Here is a 23,895-nt window from a genome sequence, read left to right as displayed (position 1 = left end):
AAGCAAGGCATATCTCTTTAAAATAGAGACCAAACTTAGAACTCTTAAGAGAAAAGGTGTTTTTTAAATACTAACAGCTTAGAAATATCTTTATTTATAATTATTAAAATATTTTATAGTCTAGAATATACCCAGGAGATTACAAATATAGCCAATGAGTTACTAACATGTATTTTTAAATAATAGCTTAAAACAAACAAGTCAAGAGGCATTTTACACAATTGGCAGGCAAGGAAGAAATAAGTAAAGAAACATACTTCAAAGAGCTAGTTCTAGAATCATCAGCTTTGACAGTGTTAAGATTGCAGTAGTAAAATATTTCAATTATTTTTCTAAGAAATACTCCATTCAGCTAAGTTATTCAAGGCACTGGGTGCTCATGATCCTTTCAGGATGGATGTCAATCCTGCTTTCATGGAGTTGTTATACTACAAGTCCAAAGATTCAAGAATTTAAGATCACAAACAAAGTACAGCTGCACATAAACCAGTAGGAAGCTGATGCTTTGGTATAAAAAGTGAAGCAACAGCAAACCAAGTAAAGCAAAAAGTAAGGGATACTTTTTTAGTATAGAAAAATCTCCATAAAAGAGTGTATCTCTTGACTGAAAACACAGTTTTGTGTGTTTGTGACTGATTGCATATAGAACTAGTTCTTTGACAACAGAAAGGTCTGTCTTTAAAACCAGCTCAAGAAGCTATATTTTAAAAACAGGTTGAAAGGTCAGATATACAACATAAGGAGAGAAAATGATTTAAGTAGAAAGCCATAGGTTCAAACATTTTAGCTACTGTGAGAAATGTTAGATAATGTGCCAAAGTGTGAGAGAGAGAAAAAAAAAAAGTGGGAGTTTAATAATATATATGTTTAACATCAGAAGCTGCATGCAAAGGTCAGGTTTTCAGGAAACAGTTACTAGTGATCTATGCAGAATCTAGCTACAGAGTATCCACTGGACTTTTGAAAGCATGCATATCAAAGTTTTACAAGCTAGGTTTTATAAGTGAGAAAAAGGTGTCTGCAGTTAGTCCTACTACCGAGCAAAACCTACCTGGAATGAAATACTGTTCTTTAGCTAAATAAAAAAAAGAAAAAAAATAGAAGATGCACCTGAATGTCAGCAAGCAGAGATATGAGTTATATTAGATTAAGAATGGACTAAAGTTACTATAGATAATTAAGTGAAAAAAATGTTTATTCACAGCAGTGGCTGAAGTATAACCATGAGTAGGAAATGCATCTAGAATCATGGACAATAAACGGCTTTATTTTGATATTAGCTTTTTAGTATGAATTAACTGCCGAATGTGAAATAACGCCTGTAATAGGTAGTGTACTACCCAAAACATAAACAATGCATTTTATTTTGAGAAAATAGAAAGGATTATACCAAAGCAAATAGTAAATTTCAATGAACTGTTTTCTCTTTAATAGTAACACAATGCACCTATATTTCACTTTTTATAAGTAAATGTAATATTCCCAAAGTGTTAAAAGATGGCCTTTTAGAAAAAAATATAGATATCCTCACAGTCCTGGTCAAAATGTGAGAACATAAAGCTAGAAACAAAACATTGCTTTCCTGTAAGAAGCAAGGAATCCAGAGTGTTCTTTTCCCCCTACTTCTGAACCTGAGCAAATCAAGTAATTAAGTCTCAGTTCACTTTCTCAGAGAAAGAGAAAGACAATTAACTACTTCACCGTTGCTCAATGGAAAACAACACAACAAACATGAAGTTTAACAGGCACTGAGTTAGCTAGAAGGCCACTGTTAAATTCAAACCCTGGGATTACAGCCTGAAGTATCCAGGCATCTTTTATCCTTTGTTTCTTCTGCTGGATAGTGTGTTAAAAAAGGTTACATGTAGGGATTCTATGTGAATGGTGTCTACAGTTCTCTTTATATTTTTCTTCATGGGCAGAAGAAAAAGAAATACAAGTCTGTAATGTTTGGCAATTCAGTTGAAGGTCAGCTGTCTCTACATCTCATTAACTATTGTTTTCAGTAACACAGGGGAAATGTCATACAAAGTAAGAAATTACCTGAACAACGGAATTTCTTGCTTTTGATCTGTCCAATTCTTTTGTTTGCCAGTCGCCGGGGACTGGTGCAGCGGGCACCACTGGTTTCGATTGGGTTGGTATGGAGATAATCCGCCAGCCACTTGAGATGGCAGTCACAAATAAAGGGGTTCTGGGCCAAATGCCTTTCAGAAACACATACAGAACACTTTTACACATGACTTGCAATGAACTCAACTCTCAAATCCAGAATGAAAACAACGGTCATCAAATTTGATCCTGATTCTATATACATACATGGTTTGAATGGCCCGGAGAGGTGAAAAGGTCCCCTTGGCGATGGTCTGAAGCTTGTTGTCATATAAGGAGAGAAGGTTCAGATTGTGCAGATCCTGAAAAGCATCTACCCGGAGGCAGTTTATCTTATTGGCATTCAGTAATCTGTTTGATCAAATAGTCATAAAATTAATTATAGTACCTCATTAACCCACCTTCAAGACTCTTGCTCTTGAGAAAACCCAATCAAGAAATTCATTTCTTTTAACCTTGCCACTAAGATCTAACTGTCATTACTGAGGTATCACTATCACAGGCTGAAGATTTGGGGTCATGGCAGATAAAGCAGGGTCATATCTAACGATTGGATTGCCTAAATCTAGTGGTGCTTACACATGTATCCAATAAAAAAGTATCCAAGATATTCTCTGGAAGGTGCAGAAGTGCAGCAATAGATAAAGGTGGGTGAGAACCAGTCTTTGCAGTCAAAGGCTCCATAAAGTCCTCATAAACATTAGTCCTTGGAGCTGCTCTAAGAAAAAGAAGTCCAATCCATTGTCAGAACAGTAGCTGGAGTGAGACTTCTAAACATAGATCAGATCACGTCACTCCTCTCCAAAACCGTGCAGTAACTCTCAATTTGCTCTGAATAACCCAAGACCTGACAATAGCCCCAAATTCCCAATGGGATCTTTGATTCCCTTTCCCAAACTCTCGCTGTTTAGTCACTAAGTCATGTCCAACCCTTTGCGATCCCATGGACTATAGCCTGCCAGGCTCCTCTGTCCATGGGATTTCCCAGGCAAGATACTGGAGTGGGCTGCCATTTCCTTCTCCAGGGGATCCTCTCAACTCAGTGATTGAACCCATGTCTCTTGCATTGGCAGGTGGATTGTTTACCACTGAGCCACCTGGGAAACCTTTCTGAACGCTATTTCATGGCTGTTTCAGCTCTAGCCACATAGATCTCCTTGCCAGACTCTATTCTCTGTTTGGAAGGCTCTTCTCTCAGATGTTTGCCTGGTTCACCACGTTGCTTCATTGAGTTCGCTGAAATTTCACCTCTTCCACTCAGCCGTCTCTGGCCATTCTCTCCAATACTATGTCTTAACTCCTTTACTTTGATCTACTTTTTTGGTTTTCTTAAATGTATATGTCTTCCTATTATGTGTGATTTAACAGGAGGAAATATGTATTTAAGAAAATAGAAAAAGTAGATCAAAGTAAAGGAATTGTGATTTAGGGCTTCCTAGGTGGTGCCAGTGGTAAAGAACCCACCCGACAATGTAGCAGACATGAGACATGGGTTGTTTCTGGGTCAGGAAGATCCCCTGAAAGAGGGAACAGCTACCCACTCTAGTATTCTTGCTTGGAGAATCCCATGGACAGAAGAGCCTAGTGGGCTACAGTCCATGGGGTCGCAGAGTTGGACATGACTGAAGTGACTTAGCACGCATGCAGGTATGTGTGATTTGCTTATTTATTATGTTCTTGCCGACTGCCATTTGCATGAACTCTCCCCCTAAGGTATAAGGTCCAGACAGCAGGAATATTAGTCTGTTTTGTTTTCTGATATTTCCCACATGTCTAACACGTACAAGGTGCTCAATAAATATTTGCTTTTGAATGACTACTTTACAGCCCTCTTGGAGAGTGACATTACCACAGAAAAAGCCCTTATTCTGCAGTATATGTTTGTGCTCAGTTGCTCAGTCATGTCTGACTCTTTGTGACACCATGGACTGTAGCCCGCCAGGCTCCTCTGTCCATGGGATTCTCCAGGAAAGAATACTGGAGTGAGTTGCCATTTCCTCCTCCAGGGGATCTTCCCGACCCAGGGATCAAACTCACATCTCCTATGTCTCCTGCATTGCAGACGAATTCTTTACCCATTGAGCCATCAGAGAAGCTCTATTCTGCAGTATAGATATCCAGTTCACTTTGTTTAGCACAGTATCTTGGAGAAGGCAGTGGTACCCCACTCCAGTACTCTTGCCTGGGAAATCCCATGGACGGAGGAGCCTGGTGGGCTTCAGTCCATGGGGTCGCTAAGAGTCAGACACGACTGAGCAACTTCACTTTCACTTTTCACTTTCATGCATTGGAGAAGAAATGGCAACCCACTCCAGTGTTCTTGCCTGGAGAATCCCGGGGACGGGGGAGCCTGGTGGGCTGCCGTCTATGGAGCCACACAGAGTCGGACACGACTGAAGCAACTTAGCAGCAGCAGCACAGTATCTCACAAACTTTTTTTTTCTCATATGCTGCTGCTAAGTCACTTCAGTCGTGTCCGACTCTGTGCGACCCCATAGACGGCAGCCCACCAGGCTCCCCTGTCCCCGAGATTCTCCAGGCAAGAATACTGGAGTGGGTTGCCATTACCTTCTCCAATGTATGCATGCATGCTAAGTCGCTTCAGTCGTGTCTGACTCCACGCGACCCTATGAACAGCAGCCCACCAGACTTCTCTGTCCATAGGATTCTCTAGGCAAGAATACTGGAGTGGGTTGCCATCTCCTTCTCCATTTTCTCATATATCTTACCGATATCCAATATTAGTATTATTTGGAGCCATGGTTTACAGATCCTGCGCAAACGTCATCCTTACAGGTTACATGTCACCTTGTCTATGCTTTTATTCATGCTTGCTTCACCTATGGGAGTACACGGGTCCTGCTCTCCATCTGCCTCAACCATCTGGCCTATCAAGACTTCAGAGGAGGCTCACTTTCTCCAGAGCAAGAACTTTCCAGAATACAACTTCTACCCAATTAACATGTTCCTTCCTCTACTTTCCAGAGCAAGTTAGTCAGTGTTACCTAGTTTTGTTAACTATTTTATATAGGCCCACATGTTCGCCTGCAGAGAGTTTAGCCTTCTGGGGGCAGAAAATTTTTTGATATTTCTTCTTCTCTCTCACCATTTAGTTCGGAGCTTTGATACCTAGGATTTTAACAAATACTTGGTAGCTCAAAAATATGTGCTATATGGTTTGGGTGTGATGCCTTCCTTTCTAACACACTGAATACTGTTTCCCAATTTGCCCAACAGACCCTCTGTGATTAACACAGGGTATTTCAGTTTTACTTGCTTTTTTAAGATCTCAGCTCTTTGCCTGTGCAAAGTCAGGACTTCCTCGTAGTAGTTCACCTTGCTGCACTTTTTTTTTTTTTTAAACTCACCTTTGCCTTTTCCATGGTAGCTCAGATGGTTAAGAATCTGCCTCAATGCAGGAGACCTGGGTTTGATCCCTGGGTTGGGAAGATACCCTACAGAAGGGAATGGCAACCCACTCTAGTATTCTTGCCTGGAAAATTCCACGGACATAGGAGCCTGATGGGCTACAGTCCATGGAGTCACAAAGAGTTAGACACAACTGAGTGATTAACACTTTCACTTTTCTTTTTCTTTTTTTTTTTTAATGGACATACTACTTGGGTGTGTTTTCTTTCTTTTTTTGTCCACACCATGTGGCATGTAGTATCTTAGTTCCTGAACCAGGGATCAGAGTTGTTTTTTTTTTTTAATCTTCTTTTAGAAACTGCGGTTTTGGCCTTCTCTGTGGTCTACAGAATCCCTTCCTAAGAGCTTATAGAGCTGATTTGAGGTGTAGACTGATTAATCCCATGCCTCCTCACTCAGGGCCATGACAGATGGCATGTAGCTAACTAAAAGAGGAGTCAGGCAGCAGAAAGCTGAAGACAGGGACAAAGCAGGGAGTCTGGAAGACAACTAAAGAAAGTGCTTCTCCGAGAATTCTGTACTTACTTTACTTTCAGGTGGTCCAGAAACTGGGGGAGAAATACTGAACACTACTTTCTTTTGTTCCTTCCAATTACCTACTTCTCCCAAATATCTCATCTGTTCAACAGATCTAAGAAGCTTAACTGAATCAAATTCTCAGCTAACCTTACAGAGTCGATTCTGCCTTGTTAGCCCTGGCAGGCTTAGTCTAGAGATATAATTTAAGGCACAGTGAGAAAGCTGGTTTTTTGAGTAAGATTTATCTACATAGAGATTCCAAGGGTTTATTAACCCATTTACTACATCAACTACCAATAAGTATGAGAGGAAAAGAAAAAAACGTGTAGCTTTAAGTGTCGATACCACAGAGGGCAGTGGTAGCAAAAGAGGTTAGAAGTAAATGGCAAAGAAAACAATGCTAGGAAGAACTGAGAGAGAAGCACATGAGAAATAGAGAACACTTGGCTCGAGGCACACAGGTATACCTAACTTCCTTGCAGGGGTTGTAAACTAATTTGATGCCCAAATAAAACCACTAGGTCATAAAAGTCAGTATTTAGCTTGACTGATGGTTTGCTGGAAATTAATTTATTGGGTGATACAGCATTAAGAAGAGAGGGAATGGAACAGAATTGACAGCACTATATATAGTAAGGCTAAATATTGCTTTGTTAACAATTTGTTTTGTGTGTGTGTGTGAGTATGAATCAGGCTATGATATATAATATGCTTCTGCATGATAATAGTTAAAAATGTGGATAATAGGATATAATGATAACTATACATTTATCAAGTAAAGAAAAAGACCCACATTTGGGAAGTTTGTAGGATTAGGAATACATTTGTACCAAGTTAACGGTACAAACCTAACACCAACAAATGCATACACTCAAAAGAGAATATAGCATTCTGAACTTAAGCATTTTAAAGTAAACTGGCTGTGAGCTAGCTGACAGCAGAAACTGTAGCATACTCATCTTTTCCTCCATAGTAGCTAGGTCAGTGTGTGCCCCAAAAGAGATATCCTATAAATGTCTGGGGATTTGAATAGATTTTGATGATCCAACACTAACAATCTTAGTATTAACATATATATTTTTTTAATCTCATTTTCATATGAGCATTCATTATGACATCTGGAGTCAATTCCTATTCTTATAAATAAATTTGTATCATAAATACTTCTTTTGAGACAAATGAGTTGTAGCTATTCTCTAAGCAGAATGGACTTTAAATATTAAAATTCAGGAAATTGACAGATGATTCTCTCACTAAAGATTAAGTTTAGAATGCTTAAGTTCAGAATGCTATTTTCTCTTTTGAGTGTATGCATTTGTTGGTATTAGGTTTGTACCATTTACTTGGTAAAAATGTATTCCTAATCCCACAAACTTCCCAAATGTGGATCTTTTTCTTTACTTGATAAATGTATGGTTATCATTGTATCCTATTATTCACATTTTTAACTGTTTATTATTATGCAGAAGCATATTATATTGTTAACACTCTGTCCTAGACTGCTAGAGACCATTTTTGTTTTGGGGGATGTTATTCTAGTATTGTCACTGTTAGAGATTTTTTTGGACAAAAGTGAATAAACATATCACCGTGTCTTTCTGCTTTCCAAGTTCTATTAAATCAAAACAGATAAATTTCATAAAAGGCAAAGATTGCAGAAACTTTAAATGATAGAACAGCCGGGATGCTCACATTTATGACACTGTGGAAAGAAAGGTTTGGGGACAATTTCAAAGTATTGTGTCTTCAAATAAATGACCATCATCAATGTTAGCTTCACTAATCTTTTCCATTTCATTAAACTGTGTCATTTTGGGTCAAATTTTTCTGAAGCCTCCATGAAAATATTAGATGGTACACTGTGTAAAATATAATATTTAGGTTCAATAGATGAAAAACAAACAAATACTTACAGTAGCTGTAAGGAAAACAGTCCTTCAAATAAACTTTTCGGGAGTTCTGTGATTTTATTTCCATAGAGGACACTGGAAAACACATGATTTAAACAAACAAACAAGAAAATTAGAGACCAACCAGCAAAACAAATTTATCCAAAGAAACGTGTTCAGGCATAAAGGAGGTTAGTAAGCTCCATATATCATAAAGACAAAACAGAGTAAACAAACTTCAATTTGGAAATGTTTCTCCCCTGATTATAGGTTAGATGTGTGTTTATGGTAGAAAGTTTGAAACCATAGATAAACAAAAAATTAAGAAAAATTAACACAATTTATAATTTTACTGTCCTTTCATAGAAATGTCCACAGTTAACTTGTCATGTTTTTATATACAAATACACAGAGCTCATATATGAAAGCATACAGTATGTAACAAAGGAGAACACTAACCTGGAATCCATTGTTTTTCAGAGGGGTAAAATTTAGAATTATCATAATGGTTAAGAGTGAAAGGAATCCATATAAGCGTAAAATATTTGTTTTAAATATATAATGTACATACATCAGAAATGTAAAATTTGCAAAGAGTGATCATTTATACAGAATTTTTTAAATGTATGTTCCCCAAAGAAATATGAATAGGAATGTATCCTCGTGTCCTCCCCCCCACCTCCGATTAGCCACTAAGTGTAACCACAAAGTGCAGGGACCATGGCCATCACTGTAATACACCCAGTGCCTCGGCCTTGGCACACACTGATGTTCTAACATTGGACTGATGAATAAGTATTGTTTGAAGAGGAAAATGAAGTAAAAATTAGCACAGGAATAAAGTAAGGAAATTATCTTATTCACAGAAATGGTGAAATGAGAGGATTTCAACAGCAAGGAAATGAAAATGATTGACTTATGCTGGCTACTGACAACAGGTCTGCAATGATGGCCTTCTATTCTCAGCCTCATAAAGGAGGGGAGGCACCATAATAATGTGAAGGAAAAGACAGGAATTATATTTTTAAGGGGACAAATGTGTTGTAGCTATTCTCTAAGCAGTCCACGGGGTCGCGAACAGTGGGACATGACTTGGCAACTGAACAATAACAACAATCAAGAGTTATAAAAATGTGTATATAAATTTTAAGTAAGTAGTTTCTCTCATGAGTTTAAGGAAAAAATATCAGACAAATACAATATTTTTATGTGCTAAATATTAATCATGGCCTAATTTATAATGGTGAAAAATGAAATACAAATAAAATATTTCCGATTCTAAAGAAGGGGCTTGGCTAAATATATATTTCACATTGATAAAAATCAGGTTTGAAGAAATATTTGTTTCCATGAAAGTATCACATCTAACTCATTGTGGCCCCATGGACTGTGGCCCATCACGTTTCTCTTCCATGGAATTTTCCAGGCAAGAATACTGGAGTGGGTTGCCATTTCCTACTTCAGGGGATCTTCCTGACCTAGAGACTGAAGCCGCATCTCTTGCATCCCCTGCACTGGCAGGCAGGTTCTGTACCACTAATACCACCTGGGAAACCCTTATGATATGATATTCAGTTTAAAACCGCCTAATACAGAAGAATATATTACAGTGTAATTTCACTTAGAAAAATATACTCATATATACATAGAAAAAAGTGGACGATCTTGAGATTGCAGGTGATCTGCCACCCAGAGGCCATTTGAATTTGCATCTATCTATCTATTGAAAATATTCTCTACAATGGGCATATCTACTTTAAAAGTCAGAAACATTGGTTTGGAAAAGAAATAATTGGATATCATAAAATGTAAAGGAAAAAGCTAAAATGAGAATCAAAATATGTTTGGCAGCTGTACCTGACTTCTGTTCAGAAAGGAGGGGAAATGACAATGCAGCAGAGATGAATCAGAGTGAGGGAAAAGCTGTTCCCTTTTAAGATATCAGTGAGAGGTGGGATAAATTATAAAATATGAAGAAAATTCTTAAGGAAATAAATCTGGGTACTGTACTGTACAAGTAGACATACCATTTGTATAGATTCCAGTGTAGTTATATGTAGAATATAGATTTTTTTAAAAAATGTAAGTCAGGGAAGAAACAATTTTAGAAACACAGGCACAAAAGAGAATTTTATATTGTCAGACTCAAGGAGTAAAGGCATTAAGAAAGGTAAAGCAATACTAACATACATCTTTAGGTCAAGAATAAGAGAAAGAGGGCTTTAGGGAACAAATGATCAGATCAAGTTGGCACCAATTTGGGTATTCAATAGAATATCATTCAAGTAATGCATTCAGCAATAAATACTATGCATTCACTATGTGCCAGGAATTTTGCAGGTTCTAAGCTTGGTGCCCAATTAAACTGAATCCAACTGTTACTTGTTCATGCGTGTGTGCATGCTAAGTTGCCTCAGCTGTGTCTGACTCTGTGGGACCCTATGGACTGTAGCTTGCCAGGCTCCTGTCCATGGGATTCTCTAGGCAAGAATACAAGAGTGGATAACTTGTTCAATGTTCACCATTTGCCCATGTGCCAGTCACCGGTATAACTGAGATAAATAAAAGGTCTGGTGTCAAAGAGTCAACCAAAAGGGTGCACGATTGCACTTTACATTTTCTGCAGCAGTTGTTTCCCTGGTTTTAGACTTCATATACTAAAAACCAAACAAGCAAACAAAAATGAACCTAGGCAGACACTGCAGGTGAAGTGATAGTTTTCCTTTTTTTTTTTTCTGGTCCAAAGAAAATTGCAGTTTTCTGAGTAGACCAGCATCAGTTCAGTTCAGTTCAGTCACTCAGTCATGTCAACCTCTTTGCGGCCCCATGGACTGCATCACCCCAGGCCTCCCTGTACATCACCAACTCCCAGAGTTTACTCAAATTCATGTTCATTGAGTCAGTGAAGCCATCCAAACACCTCATCCTCTGTTTTCCCCTTCTCCTCCCTCCTTCAATCTTTCCCAGCATCAGGGTCTTTTCAAATGAGTCAGTTCTTCACATCAGGTGGCCAAAGTACTGGAATTTCAGCTTCAACATCAGTCCTTCCAATGAACACTCAGGATGGATCTCCTTTAGGATGGACTGGATCGATCTCCTTGCAGTCCAAGGGACTCTCAAGAGTCTTCTCCAACATCATAGTTCAAAAGAAACAATTCTTCGGCGCTCAGATTTCTTTATGGTCCAACTCTCACATCCATACATGACTACTGGAAAAACCATAGCCTTGACTAGATGGACCTTTGTTAGCAAAGTAATAGCTCTGCTTTTTAATATGCTGTCTAGGTTGGTCATAACTTTCCTTCCAAGGAGCAAACGTATTTTAATCTCATGGCTGCAGCCACCCTCTGCAGTGATTTTGGAACCAAAAAAAACCCCATAAAGTCTCTCACTGTTTCCCCATCTATTTGCCATGAAGTGATGGGACTGGATGCCATGATTTTAGTTTTCAGAATGTTGAGCTTTAAGCCAACTTTTTCACTCTCCTCTTTCACTTTCATCAAGAGGCTCTTTACAACCCAGATAAGCTGGTACATCTCCTCCCCTTGGTATGAGTGTAAAGTATTCTACAAACCCCAGGTGTTTATCTAAGTATCACACATGTGTATCCTGAAATTCTCACTGGCTACCATTGACTTCTGAAGTTCCTAACAGCCCTGCAGTAATTTACATCAATAAGAACTCTTCTCTAAGCATCACCTCAAACAAAGAAACCAGATTTCATTTTTAAACTTTAAAATTAAAATTTGAAATAATACATACTCTACTTAGAGGACTTCTGAAGATTTTATACAAATTTGAAGGAATAACAGTCTCTATAAATTCACTTTAATTCATACGGTTATCTCCCTGGAAGTCCTTTTGACATTGAAAAGCTGCCATACTTTTCTTCTATTTGTTGTTTGAGAGATTAAAGCTGGTTCTTTCAGGGAAGTCTCTAAGGTGATGAAGTAGAAGGTTGGAGGGGGGCCCTTTCACCGGTCATCTTTCACTGTTCTCTGCACAACTTTACCTAGGATCACTCTAAATGGGACTGTAATTGTCCCTAGTGACAGTGACTATGGGTTTAAGGATGGGATTATAAATGTAGTACTGATCGGAGCCTCTGAAGTAAACATTTTCCCTTTACTTCTGTAAGAAAACACTGTCAAAAAGGGGGCTCATACTCGATTTCTAAACAGTAAAACTATCGAATTCCAAAATATAAACCCCTAAAAATTGGCCAATTTTAGTGACAGGTAGCAGTTCCCCATAAAAATGATAAAATTCACTAATGATTTATAAAAATTAATACTGTTAATAGTGCATAGTAAAGCACGTAAAGGAACATATTCTTTAAATCCAAATTTAAAACATAGAGCCATTATTCCTTATGCATTTTACTTTCCTTCAGTTATGTGGTCAATACTTACAGTGAATTCAAAGAGCGTAGTCCTTGGAAAGCATCTGGTGCTAGCTCAGAGATCTGATTATTGCTCAGGTCGCTAAGATTAAAAATAGGCTTAGATTAAATTAAATAGAATGTCAGTGAGATTTACTGCAGGAGAAAGCTATTTATTGTCTTTACACGTCAGTTTTGCACCTATCAATATGTGTATAATATTTGCAATATCTGAAGCATCTTAAACTTTTAAAAAAATCACACTTGTAAATCAATTATTGTTTATTTTTCTAAATTATTATTAAAGACAGCATGTCTTATTTTTGAAAACAGAACAGTTAAGACAGAGAACTTAATAAATTAATATTTTAGCTTTTAACATTACACTATTATAGAACTAGCAACCAGATAGTCACATCACTTAATATTTAAGCTGTCAAACACTTAAATATTCATACTTAAATGGATGTCTTTGCATGTTCATGACCTGTATAATTTTTTTAAATTTCATTGATTTCAGAATATTATTCACTCACATTCTTCTAAGCTTTTTATATGGTGAGAAAGCTCCAGGAGGGATGACCTTGATTGAGTTCTGTTCCAAACGTCTGCAATGAAAAATATATTCAATTTTTAAATAGAAATGTGAGCTCTCAGATATGTTTAATTCAAGTCATGTCAAGAAGCAAAGGTGATATGCTTCTTGAGTGATATTTTCTTGCTTTTTTCTCTAAAAAGACTATTAAAATTAATTGGGCTCTTCCCTAAACATGGTGCAAGATTGGGAGTAACAACAAAGCAACTGTGAAAACAATAAGAAGATTTTGGTTTCTAAGCATTGTGGGTTCATTAATATTTAAATCTGGACTTTGTGTAAAAGAGAGAACATCTGTGTTGGGAATATATTTTACCAAGTTCAATATCAATAAGAGAAATATGTTGTAACACTGAAGAGACGTAGAACATGTTTTAGAGATAACTATAACTCTTCCACAAAAGACATTATTTGTTGAATATTAAATTTTATAAGCCATTTCCTCTACAGAAAGCATGTTATAGGTTGAAAAAACTGTTATATGCATAAAATTAATTTTGAAGCCACTTCTGAGGCAAAATCTTGAATTTTAAATCTGTAAGTACTACAGATATTTTTGGTAACACTCCCTGGACTCTGTCAATCCATTATGTGAATATTGCATGTGAAAACCACTGCAGGAAAGTGCATTTAAACACAACTGAGGTATTTTTATGATACACTAAAATCTGCAAGTTGAAAATAACCCTCTAACTTTATCTACTCCATACTTCTGTGATCAAAGCAAGACAAGATTTTATCAATCTAGTTATGAAAGACACAAAATAGTATATTTCATAGGGTGGTTTGGTAAATATTTAAGTCTATTACAAATGCTGTTTCTCAGCCTTCTCTCTACCTGTACAAATATCCTCATGTGCACTTCCCATCTCCTCTCTCACTTCTGCTCTGCATCCCAGAGAGCTGATTCCTGTGAACCACACAGTCCAGGCTCAAGTGCTGGCTTTCGCGAGACTTGGTCAGGGTGGGAGACTGAAGGTGGGAGGAGGGGGGAAGTCAAAGTATTCTCCCCTTTTCTGCCTCACGGGGTGTCCTCAGCAGTGGTCTCATTTCCTTCATTTTAGCTCCTGACTTTGTACAACACTACCTTCTCCTTAGTTCCCTACAGCCCTGGAGGTGGAAGCAGCTTTCTCTCAGGGTTCACCCTCTGACCTCTTCGTCCCTACACGCAACGGGCTTTCTCAATCTTTGTTGCTCTTGAACTCACTGTAGCATCTGATACTGTAAACAATCTTTCCCTGGGATGTGATACTGTATATTGCTTATTCTTGGTCTGCTTTTCTCTTTCTAACTTTTGGCTTCACTTTCTAGTCCTCTAAAATGAGTTATTCCCCAAGTTTCTGTCCTTTTCTTTTCTCACACAAAAGGAAAAATCGCTTCTCTGACCTGCAATGTTTTTTTTTTTTTAATTTAATTTTATTTTTTTTTTAAATTTTAAAATCTTTAATTCTTACATGCGTTCCCAAACATGACCCCCCCTCCCACCTCCCTCCCCACAACATCTCTCTGGGTCATCCCCATGTACCAGCCCCAAGCATGCTGCACCCTACGTCAGACATGGACTGGCGATTCAATTCAAGAATTGACCTGCAATGTTAATCATGATTCTTCCCCTCCAAAAAGCAAAGTCATTTTGTTCATATTAAAGACAAACTTAAGCTTAAACTATTTATGAAATACATAAGTAAGAAAACTAAAATCACTCATAATACATCACTCAGATCAGTGAATTTTACTTGTTTTTATGTATATATATTTATTTTATATAACTGAAATTTTACTGTATAGAGAATTTTGAGTTGAATTGTTTACACTAAATATAATATCATCTATGTTTTCCTGCTGCTGCTGCTGCTGCTAAGTCACTTCAGTTGTGTCCAACTCTGTGCGACCCCATAGACGGCAGTCCACCAGGCTCCCCCATCCCTGGGATTCTCCAGGCAAGAACCCTGGTGTGGGCTGCCATTTCCTTCTCCAATGCATGAAAGTGAAAAGTGAAAGTGAAGTTGCTCAGTCGTGTCCGACCCTCAGCAACCCCATGGACTGCAGCCTTCCAGGCTCCTCCGACCATGGGATTTTCCAGGCAAGAGTACTGGAGTGGGGTGCCATTGCCTTCTCCGATGTTTTCCTAATCATCAAAAGTTTTGGAAGACCTTATTTTTAGGCTTTCTTGATGACTGTCAAAATGGTCCATAATTTCTTAATCATTCTTTACTGTTAGCCATTGAAATTAATAATAATTTTACATCATTATTACTAATATTCAGTTATTTTAAGATGACTAGCACACAGCCTTGTTTTGAAGCCTTCCTTAACTTTCTTTGGTATGGTTAATTGTATCTTTTTCTCTACTCAAGAGCATTTTCTTCTAAACGCCTCTGCTCTTCTCTGACTGTATTAATTTTTCACATATCCCTCCTCTACCAGGCTGTTAGCTCCTAAGGGGCTGATTTACCCTAGAAGAAAACAAATAAATCCTATGAATAAAATAAGGATTTGGCATCTGGATTATTTATCTAGGTCTTAAGAAAGGGTTACTTTCTTCAAAAGCCCAAAGCATAGCAAAGGCTACTTCAACAATTTCACTGTTACATTTATTGATTACAACTTTATGAATTGATGGCTTAGTGACATATATTTTTTTGTGATCCATTCTTGTAGTTGGATTTTGAGTAGTTTAAAATGTCATAAATGAAATATAATAAAAACAAGCTATAGATGGAATACTATTGATTAAAGGACTTTCTTCAAAACTAGGTCAATGAAACATCATTTCAGTTTGTAAAAGATTTCTCAATATAATGTGATGATGAGAGAAAATAAAAATTCTTAGTTTCTAGTATAGTATTTTTCTTTTAACACTCATGCAAAACTAGATCATTCAATTACTTTTTATAAATACAATTTCAGCTTCTTAAAAATAAGGAATCAGCAATTATTCATTCATTCAACCTGCAAATATTTAATGACTACTCAGGGCAACATTACATAATTGGAGTTCATTAGTGATTGAAAGTATAAATATGTTTATACCCTCATGGACATTTTATTAATAAAATGTCTAATTTTACAGTTAAATTTCCAACTGGTTTGTTCAATGCAACCTTTTTTAAAACTGTGCTATTCAGTACTAAGATTTCTGAAATGTCAATATTAACCACAAATATGGCCAAACAAATTCTACCACTTATCATAACTAAAAAGCTTCTTCACATATTTAGAATTTCTTAAATTAAATGATGAATTCAAAAAATTCATTTATTATTTTAAATTCGCAGAACCTAGAATACTTATACTGCTGCTGCTAAGTTGCGTCAGTCATGTCCAACCCTGTGTGATCCCATAGACGGCAGCCCACCAGGCTCCCCCGTCCCTGGGATTCTCCAGGCAAGAACACGGGAGTAGGGTGCCATTTCCTTCTCCAATGCATGAAACTGAAAAGTCAAAGTGAAGTTGCTCAGTCTGACTCTTAGCGACCCCATGGACTGCAGCCTACCAGGCTCCTCCGCCCATGGGATTTTCCAGGCAAGAGTACTGGAGTACTTATAATGATCACTAATTGTTCTAATGGCATTCAAATATATTTTATTGTAACTTGGTTTGTGTTGAATCTGCAATTAATTTCATTGATAACTATTCCTGCTAAAACACAACAAGACATAATGAGTGAAGCTATTTTTTTTTTAGAAAATATATGCTCAAAAATTTATAAAATGAAAAGAATTAATGATGAAATAATATTTAACTTTATATGCAAAATAGTAATTTAAGTATAATATAGCAATGATGCATATATTATTTCATATTGCAATGTGCCATGACTTACTTTCACACGGCAACCCATTGCATTTATAACATAAGCAACAGAAAGCTGAACTATGCTCTTCTGTATTTATCTATTTATTTCTAACTTGTTCCAAAAAAAAAGTATTTGAAACAAAACTTATATGGTCATTTACATTGACTTAGCAGCTAATTGGCTTTTATGGGACTGTCTAGCAATCCATTAAGGCACAACGTAATTGCCTTCTTCAGTCAAAGTGACAGATTCACAGGCAGGAAAATATTCTATCACTGATAGATGTCAACCAGTAAATTTTAAAATGCTTAAAAATGTCTATTTTTTGTCTTCAGTAGACACACAATAAAATAATATGTACTTCCTGTAAACTTTTAGGTCTCTAGGACAAATGCATTTTGTGTTTTATTACAAGAACTTCATAATATATTTGACAAACGACAAACAACACACATGTCAAAAACTGCCTTTCTTCTTCAAATAAGAGGTAAGGATTAAAACCAGATTATAAAAAACAAGGAAGAAAAAATTAGAGTTTTCAGGTGAAGGTTAAAAAAAAAAGTAAATGAAATTTACTATGCTATTCTCTAATCTTCTACTTTAATAGCAGAGAATCTGCTGAATTTTATAGAGTACAAATTTAAATCCATTGTTCCATGAAGAATCTGATTAAAAACATTCCAGGGTTACAAAAACAGACAGTGTAGTGGCTGACATATATTTGCATGCTAAAGATAAAATCCACCATAATTAATAGCCTTGCAAATGCTAGCCCTTCATAAAAGGAAAACTCAATATTTTGAATTTAAAAGTAAAAATAGATTTAGGAAACAAAAAATTTTGTAAACCCTATATGATAAAAGAAGCCTTTTTCATATTAAAAAAAGTCAGAACCTTTTACTCCACAGAATCTACATGAATAATTTCAAAACATTTATCACTGGGTATAAGTATATCTGAAAGCAATTTGCTGTTACACTTTAACAAAACCAGAAGGGAGTTTTAGTAAGAAGTTCAATTTTAGTTAGAAGACAATTTTCTAACTGCTCCAGTAAAAATATTCACAAGTATGCTTAACCAGTGAAGACCTTTCCTCCCTATTCCTATATATCTTTTTCTCTTGCTCTCTGATTATTGCTTTTTTAAAAAATATGTTTTCACACATTTAGAGTTCCTAAAGAATAAACAGCTACCAACATACATCACATTCTGGTGTCTATTTCAAAGATGGTAGAAAATAGGAAATTATCAGTAAATCTCTCTGCTGTAACATTACGGACACTTAGAATATGGAAATTATATGCAGGTATAGCTGGGCTCTGTGATGTATAAATATTCTACTACAGTTACCAATGAACAGATCTATCAGGAAAGTATAAGACATACAGTGCAATTGGATGATTAAAAATTCCAGCTAGTTCCAAAGACATTTACACTGAATTAAACAACATTAGTTTATTTCAGCTCACTAGCTTTCAATACTCAAGCATTAGTTTCAATAAATTATTTTGACAAACTCTAAAAGATAACATCCACATGCCAAAGCTGAAATGGCTCTCCCCAAGAGGCATTTATGTTTTGTATATGTATAGCTATAAAGATTAAAAACATGTAGTTCAGTGAGTAAAAGTATGAGCTTTATATAGGCTTGGGTTAAATTTAGAATCTGCCACTGATTAGCTCTGTGGACCTTGCAAAAGTTACTGTTGGTTTCTCTGTCTCAGTTTCTCTTTCTGAAAAATAAGAAAATAAACCCTGCTATAAATGTTTTGGTATAAATCATGAGATGCAGAAAACATATATGGTGTATTTTTCCAGTTCCAAAAATAGTGGGAAAAGTAAAAATGAGGATATATATATATGTGTATATATGTAACATATAACATATGGCATTATATAATATCTATAGCAAATATAGTTACACATAAACACACGGATTATATAAAGGAATAAATCTGATACATGACTTGATCTCTAATAGGAAATAAATATTTATGGTTCAAAACACATTTTTAAACAAATTAGCAAGACAGGTTTTTTGCAGATAACTCATAACTGTATATTAAAGACCTACACTCATGCATCATTCTTATGGAGGCTGAAAAAGCAATACAAATGGTTGCTGTTTCCATGATCAACATGATCAAAAGAGAGCACTTTAATTTGAAAACTGTCTGAGAAACTCAAAAAAGGTTTTTACACCACCAGTAAAGTATGAGTTTGGACTGATTGTTTCTGTAACATACAGCCCAGATGCTGATTATACATGGCAATAAAACTGACAGTTCTTTGCATTTTCCCCATCTGCTTTCAACATAAATGGCAAAAACAGCTGCCAAAGAATAGAACAGATTTAATGGGGTGAAGGCTGGGGTTGCAGAATGACTTTAGCTTCTGAGTCATGGACTACTCAGAGGAGACAAACATTCTCATCATAGGTAATATCAGCCCTGCATTTGTAAAAGAGGAAGCAGTAATATTATTTTGCCATCAGAGATCCTCTTGCCTGTTACACAATAATTCTAAATAAGTACTTTATATTTTGGGGATATTACTTCTAACTTTAGTAGTAAATGCACGCCATTGAAATCTTTTATATGTCTCTACCTAAAATGACCCAAGATTATTTTTGACTAGAATATTATTACTGTTATGTAATTGTGGTTACCAGAACTTTTTTAAGTTTAATAAATATCTTTAACAGCTGAGTGAATATTGGCCTCTAGAGGGACATACTTCACATATAGCTGGCATTCTTGCCTTAAGACTATGTCCATCCTAATTGATTATCAACAATTCCTATTTTGGGATGACTTGTTCCTGAAAACTGTCCATTTCCTTAATCTTATTTTATTTCCTGTGATGTCATTTTGGGTATATTTCCCTCAGTGCAAATTTAATTGATGTTTTCATAGTAAAAATAACTTTTCCATTTGGTCTTTAAGCTTTTAAAGTAAAACAAAAATGTGTGTTTGAGTTCCTATTGACCTCATATTTCAGGCAATGACATTCTGAATGAGTGTTAAAATTTGCATGTACGTATTTATTTGGACACATACTCAAATGCAAACAAAAGTGCACTCAATACACAGAATCACATAATTTAGATTTAGTGGGAAAAATGGGCTAAGACACGTGACTCACCAATTTCAGGGGGACAGAGTACAGATTCATAATGTCAGTAACAATCAGTTTTCATATATAAGTTTTCCTTCACAATCCAAGAAAGACAAACAGAAGTTTTGCTGGTTTGTTTTTCATTATTAACTAAAATCTTTTGGATGCTTAATATAAGTTAGGCACTGAACTAAGTCTCCTATTTGGTAATAATTTTAGTTTTAAAAACATTATGCAAATTACCTTTAATGGGATAACTCAACGAATAGATAGTGACTAGCCTTCTTCCTGGTGCCTGCATAGAATTATTGCCAAACTCATCCATTATCTCTCCCCTAAAGTTCAGATAACATTATGATCACTAGTAGAATTTGAACTAAACAAGATTTCAGCTTACTCTTTCAGGCTGATTATATGACCATCAATCAATAACTTAATTCTTTAAAGGAATGACAATTTTATTCACCTGAGAATGAATAATACTTTGTGCCCCGGCTGTCTTCATTTTTATGTCAAAGTCTACACAGCTTATTCATATCTGATGGGTCTTCATTACTTTCCTGTAGAAGTTTCTAGTGACTCAACCACAACAGCACTTGAGTCACTTCTTGGAATAACTCCTCACTACTATCTGCTGCTAAGCCTGTCTTTAGTATACCTTCTATAGACTCTTTGGATCGAAAGTGGCTTCCCTACTCCATGTTAGAGTGATTTTTCTAACTAACAAAGCAAATCATACTACAATGCTCAAAATTTTCCCTTCTATTCTATTGTCATCAGGACAGTGATTATTCAAGATGAGGCTTTCACTGTATTTTCTAACCACTAAAACTGCTTTAATTTCCCAAAAACATACAACTCTTTAACTTTTCTGGGTCTTTGCATATACTCTTTGCACTCTCTAGAAAGCCCCTGATCTCTCTGCTTGCAAAACACACCCTCATACATGAAGATTCTTTGAGTCTCCCAGGAAAATCAAGATATTCCTTTTTCTGTCTTCCCAGGCATATGTATTTTATTACTTATCATGTAGCTTTAAAAATTTCTGTTGTATAAAATTTAAATTCTCTATGTTGTAAACATTTTGAAAGCTAAAACTGTGACCTCTCATCTGTAATGCCTGATGCAAAGTAGGCACTCAAAAATAGTGTTGATTATGCAGTACGTGAAAAAAAACTTACATTTCCACATGTCATTCTCTGATGCAATAATATTCATCAGACGCCTTGGAATTTTTAAGAGAAACCAGTTGGAGCATCTGCTTTTACCTCTCTAGCCATTTTAATACTTCTTTTTCACTAATTCATTTATAATTTTATCATACTCATTTTTATATCTTATCTAATATTACAAATGTTTGATTCATTCTTCTATACTTTTCTCTTATGAAAGCCATTGTGGCTTTCTGCTTGAATGATCAAACAACTCAACAACAATAGAAGAACATAAAAGGTATGTGTATACATGCATGTAACATATAGTTTATAGATGTACATTTTTGTGAAATTATGTACAAATAAAAAAAATCAATATATTGAAAAGGCAACCAACAGAATGGGAGAAATATTTGCAAATCATATATAACAGGGATTAATATCCTAAATATATAAAGAATTCACACAACTCAGTCACAAAAAAGCAAGTAATCAAAATAATCATTAGAGAAATGCAAATGAAGAACAGTGTGGTATCATCTCACACCAGCTAGGATGGCTATTATCAAAAAGATAAGAGAAAAAAAATTGTTGGCAAATATGTGGAAAAGGGGAAACTTTATGCACCATTGGTGAGAATGAAACCATTATGGAAAACAGCATGCTGTGCTGTGCTTAGTCACTCAGTTGTGTCCGACTGTTTGCGACCCCATGGAATGCAGCCCACCAGGCTCCTCTGTCCATGGAGATTCTCCAGGCAAGAACATTGGAGTGGGTTGCCATGTCCTCCTCCAGGGAATCTTCCCAACCCAGAAACTGAACTGAGGTATCCTGCATTACAGGCAGATTCTTTACCAGGGAAGCCCCCAAAACAACTACAATTGCTCCAGCAATCCCACTCTTAGGTTTATACCTGAAGGAACTGAAATCATTATCTCTAAGCAGTATTTGCATCTCCATGTTTTTGCAGCTTTATTCACTAATGGCAAACTATGGAAACAACCTAAATGTACTATGACAGATGAATGAATAAAGAAATTGTGGTATGTATACTATGGAATATTATATAGCCAATCAAAGAAAGGGAATACTGTCATTTGAGACAACACAGATAGACCAGGAGGGCATATGCTTAGTGAAGTAAGGCACACAGATAAGCACAAATACTGTATGCTTTCACTAATATGTGGAACCAAAAAAAAAAAAAAAAAAAGAAAGAAAAGATGATTTCACAAAATAGAATAGGGATTGGCAGAGGCTGATGGTTGGGGAGGTGTATGTCAACAGGTACAAATTTTTAGTTATAAGAAGAGTAAATTCTGAGAGTCTAATATACAGCATGGAAACTACAGTTAATATATTTCAAATACTGTATACTTGAAAATTGCTCAGAGTAGAACTTAAGCATTCTCACCAGAAACAAAAAGAGTTAACTATTTGAGGTGATGAATGTATTAATTATCTTGATCTTTGTAATCACCACACAACGAATAAATATATCAAATCATCATGATGTACCCTTTGAATATATGCAATTGTGTTTGTCAATTATTCCTTAGTAAAACTGAAAACAAGGAAGTAAATTGAGGGAAATTGATGCATATAATTTTCTTATCATGAACCTATGCCCTTAATAAAAATGAATTTTCTTTACAAAGATGATTGCTCTTCTATTTAATTCAATAGCAATTAATGATATCAAGGAAATCAAGATATGGATATAAAATTGAGAATTTTGCCATGATAAAGATGAAAACACTCCAATGATTATTAGTGAACTCAATGGTCTCTGGAACTACAGATACAGTTTAATCTATAAATGTATTTTACCAAATTTATCTTATACTATTTTGCTGTGGAACTATCAAAATTGCTGTAGGGATTACACTAAGCATGGCTACTGATAACTAAGAATTAAGTAAGATGTTTGTTCTGAGGAAACACAATGGTGATCTTTATTTTGTATATTGAACAAAAAGCTCTCTGCTTTCTGCAGGAAGCAAAATTACTATGTATTTTTTTAAGCTCCTAACTTATAATGGAATCATGCTATGAAAACTTCAGACAGATATTTGTTCAATATTGTCTAAATAATAAAAGGAAAAAGTGAAAGTGAAAGTCGCTCAGTTATGTCCGACTCTTTGTGACCCCATGGAAGAGACCATGGTATTCTCCAGACTAGAATACTGGAGTGGGTAGCTGTTCCTTCTCCAGGGGATCTTCCCAACCCAGGGATCCTGCATTGCAGGTGGATTCTTTACCAGCTGAGCCACCAGGGAAACCTCGAAAGTCAAGGTAATTTACATGTGCTATAAAAATTAGTTAAACTACATATTATATTTATTTTTAAAATTTATTTTCAAAATCTGCAAAATTAAAAGAAAATGAAACAATTACACAGCATGACAGCTATACTGTGAGCTAAGACATTCCTGAGTACATGTTAAAGTAAAAAAGTCATGCTTGATTTCATGAGAACTTGTAACTTTCCTAATAAGCTAATATACAATAGGCTATTTAAAAACATATTGACCAAGTCTAATTTATATATCTCTACCATGGTGGCTCAGACTGTAAAGAATCCACCTGCAATGAAGGAGACCTGGGTTTGATCCCTAGGTTGGGAAGATCCTCTGGAGAAGGAAATGGCTACCCACTCTAGTATTATTGCCTGGAGAATTCTATGGATAGAGGAGCCTAGTGGGCTACAGTTCGTGGGGTTGCAAAGAGTCAGACTCGACTGAGTGGCTAAAGCAATCACTTTTTCACCAACAGAAACTCAATAACTTTGAAATATGCAGCTTCAAAATCTGACAAGTACAATTAATTGAAATAAGGGTTCAAATGCAAAAATAGCATGTAGAAGAGTTAAACACAAGAAGAGTGCCTAAACAGAAATG

General features: G+C 35.9%; 1 protein-coding gene across 2 annotated transcripts in view; it reads right to left on the bottom strand.

The window, feature by feature from the left end:
* Positions 1 to 23,895, bottom strand: part of SLIT2 (slit guidance ligand 2) — a 403,235-nt gene that overhangs the window by 99,134 nt on the left and 280,206 nt on the right. The window contains exons 10-15 of one of the 2 annotated variants that reach the window (XM_069593771.1): positions 12,867 to 12,938; positions 12,362 to 12,433; positions 7,974 to 8,045; positions 2,320 to 2,463; positions 2,044 to 2,207; positions 1,052 to 1,075 (exon numbers count right to left, since the gene is read on the bottom strand). In XM_069593771.1, coding sequence (XP_069449872.1) covers positions 1,052 to 1,075; positions 2,044 to 2,207; positions 2,320 to 2,463; positions 7,974 to 8,045; positions 12,362 to 12,433; positions 12,867 to 12,938 — 548 coding nt within the window. The remainder of the gene's footprint in view (positions 1 to 1,051; positions 1,076 to 2,043; positions 2,208 to 2,319; positions 2,464 to 7,973; positions 8,046 to 12,361; positions 12,434 to 12,866; positions 12,939 to 23,895) is intronic. The other variant, XM_069593772.1, reaches the window with a different exon arrangement.

The sequence above is a fragment of the Ovis canadensis genome, chromosome 6 (assembly GCF_042477335.2).
Source record: "Ovis canadensis isolate MfBH-ARS-UI-01 breed Bighorn chromosome 6, ARS-UI_OviCan_v2, whole genome shotgun sequence".
Classification (NCBI taxonomy): Eukaryota; Metazoa; Chordata; class Mammalia; order Artiodactyla; family Bovidae; genus Ovis; species Ovis canadensis.
The sequence above is the reverse complement of the archived record's forward strand: the minus strand, read 5'-3'. Positions and strand labels throughout refer to the sequence as shown.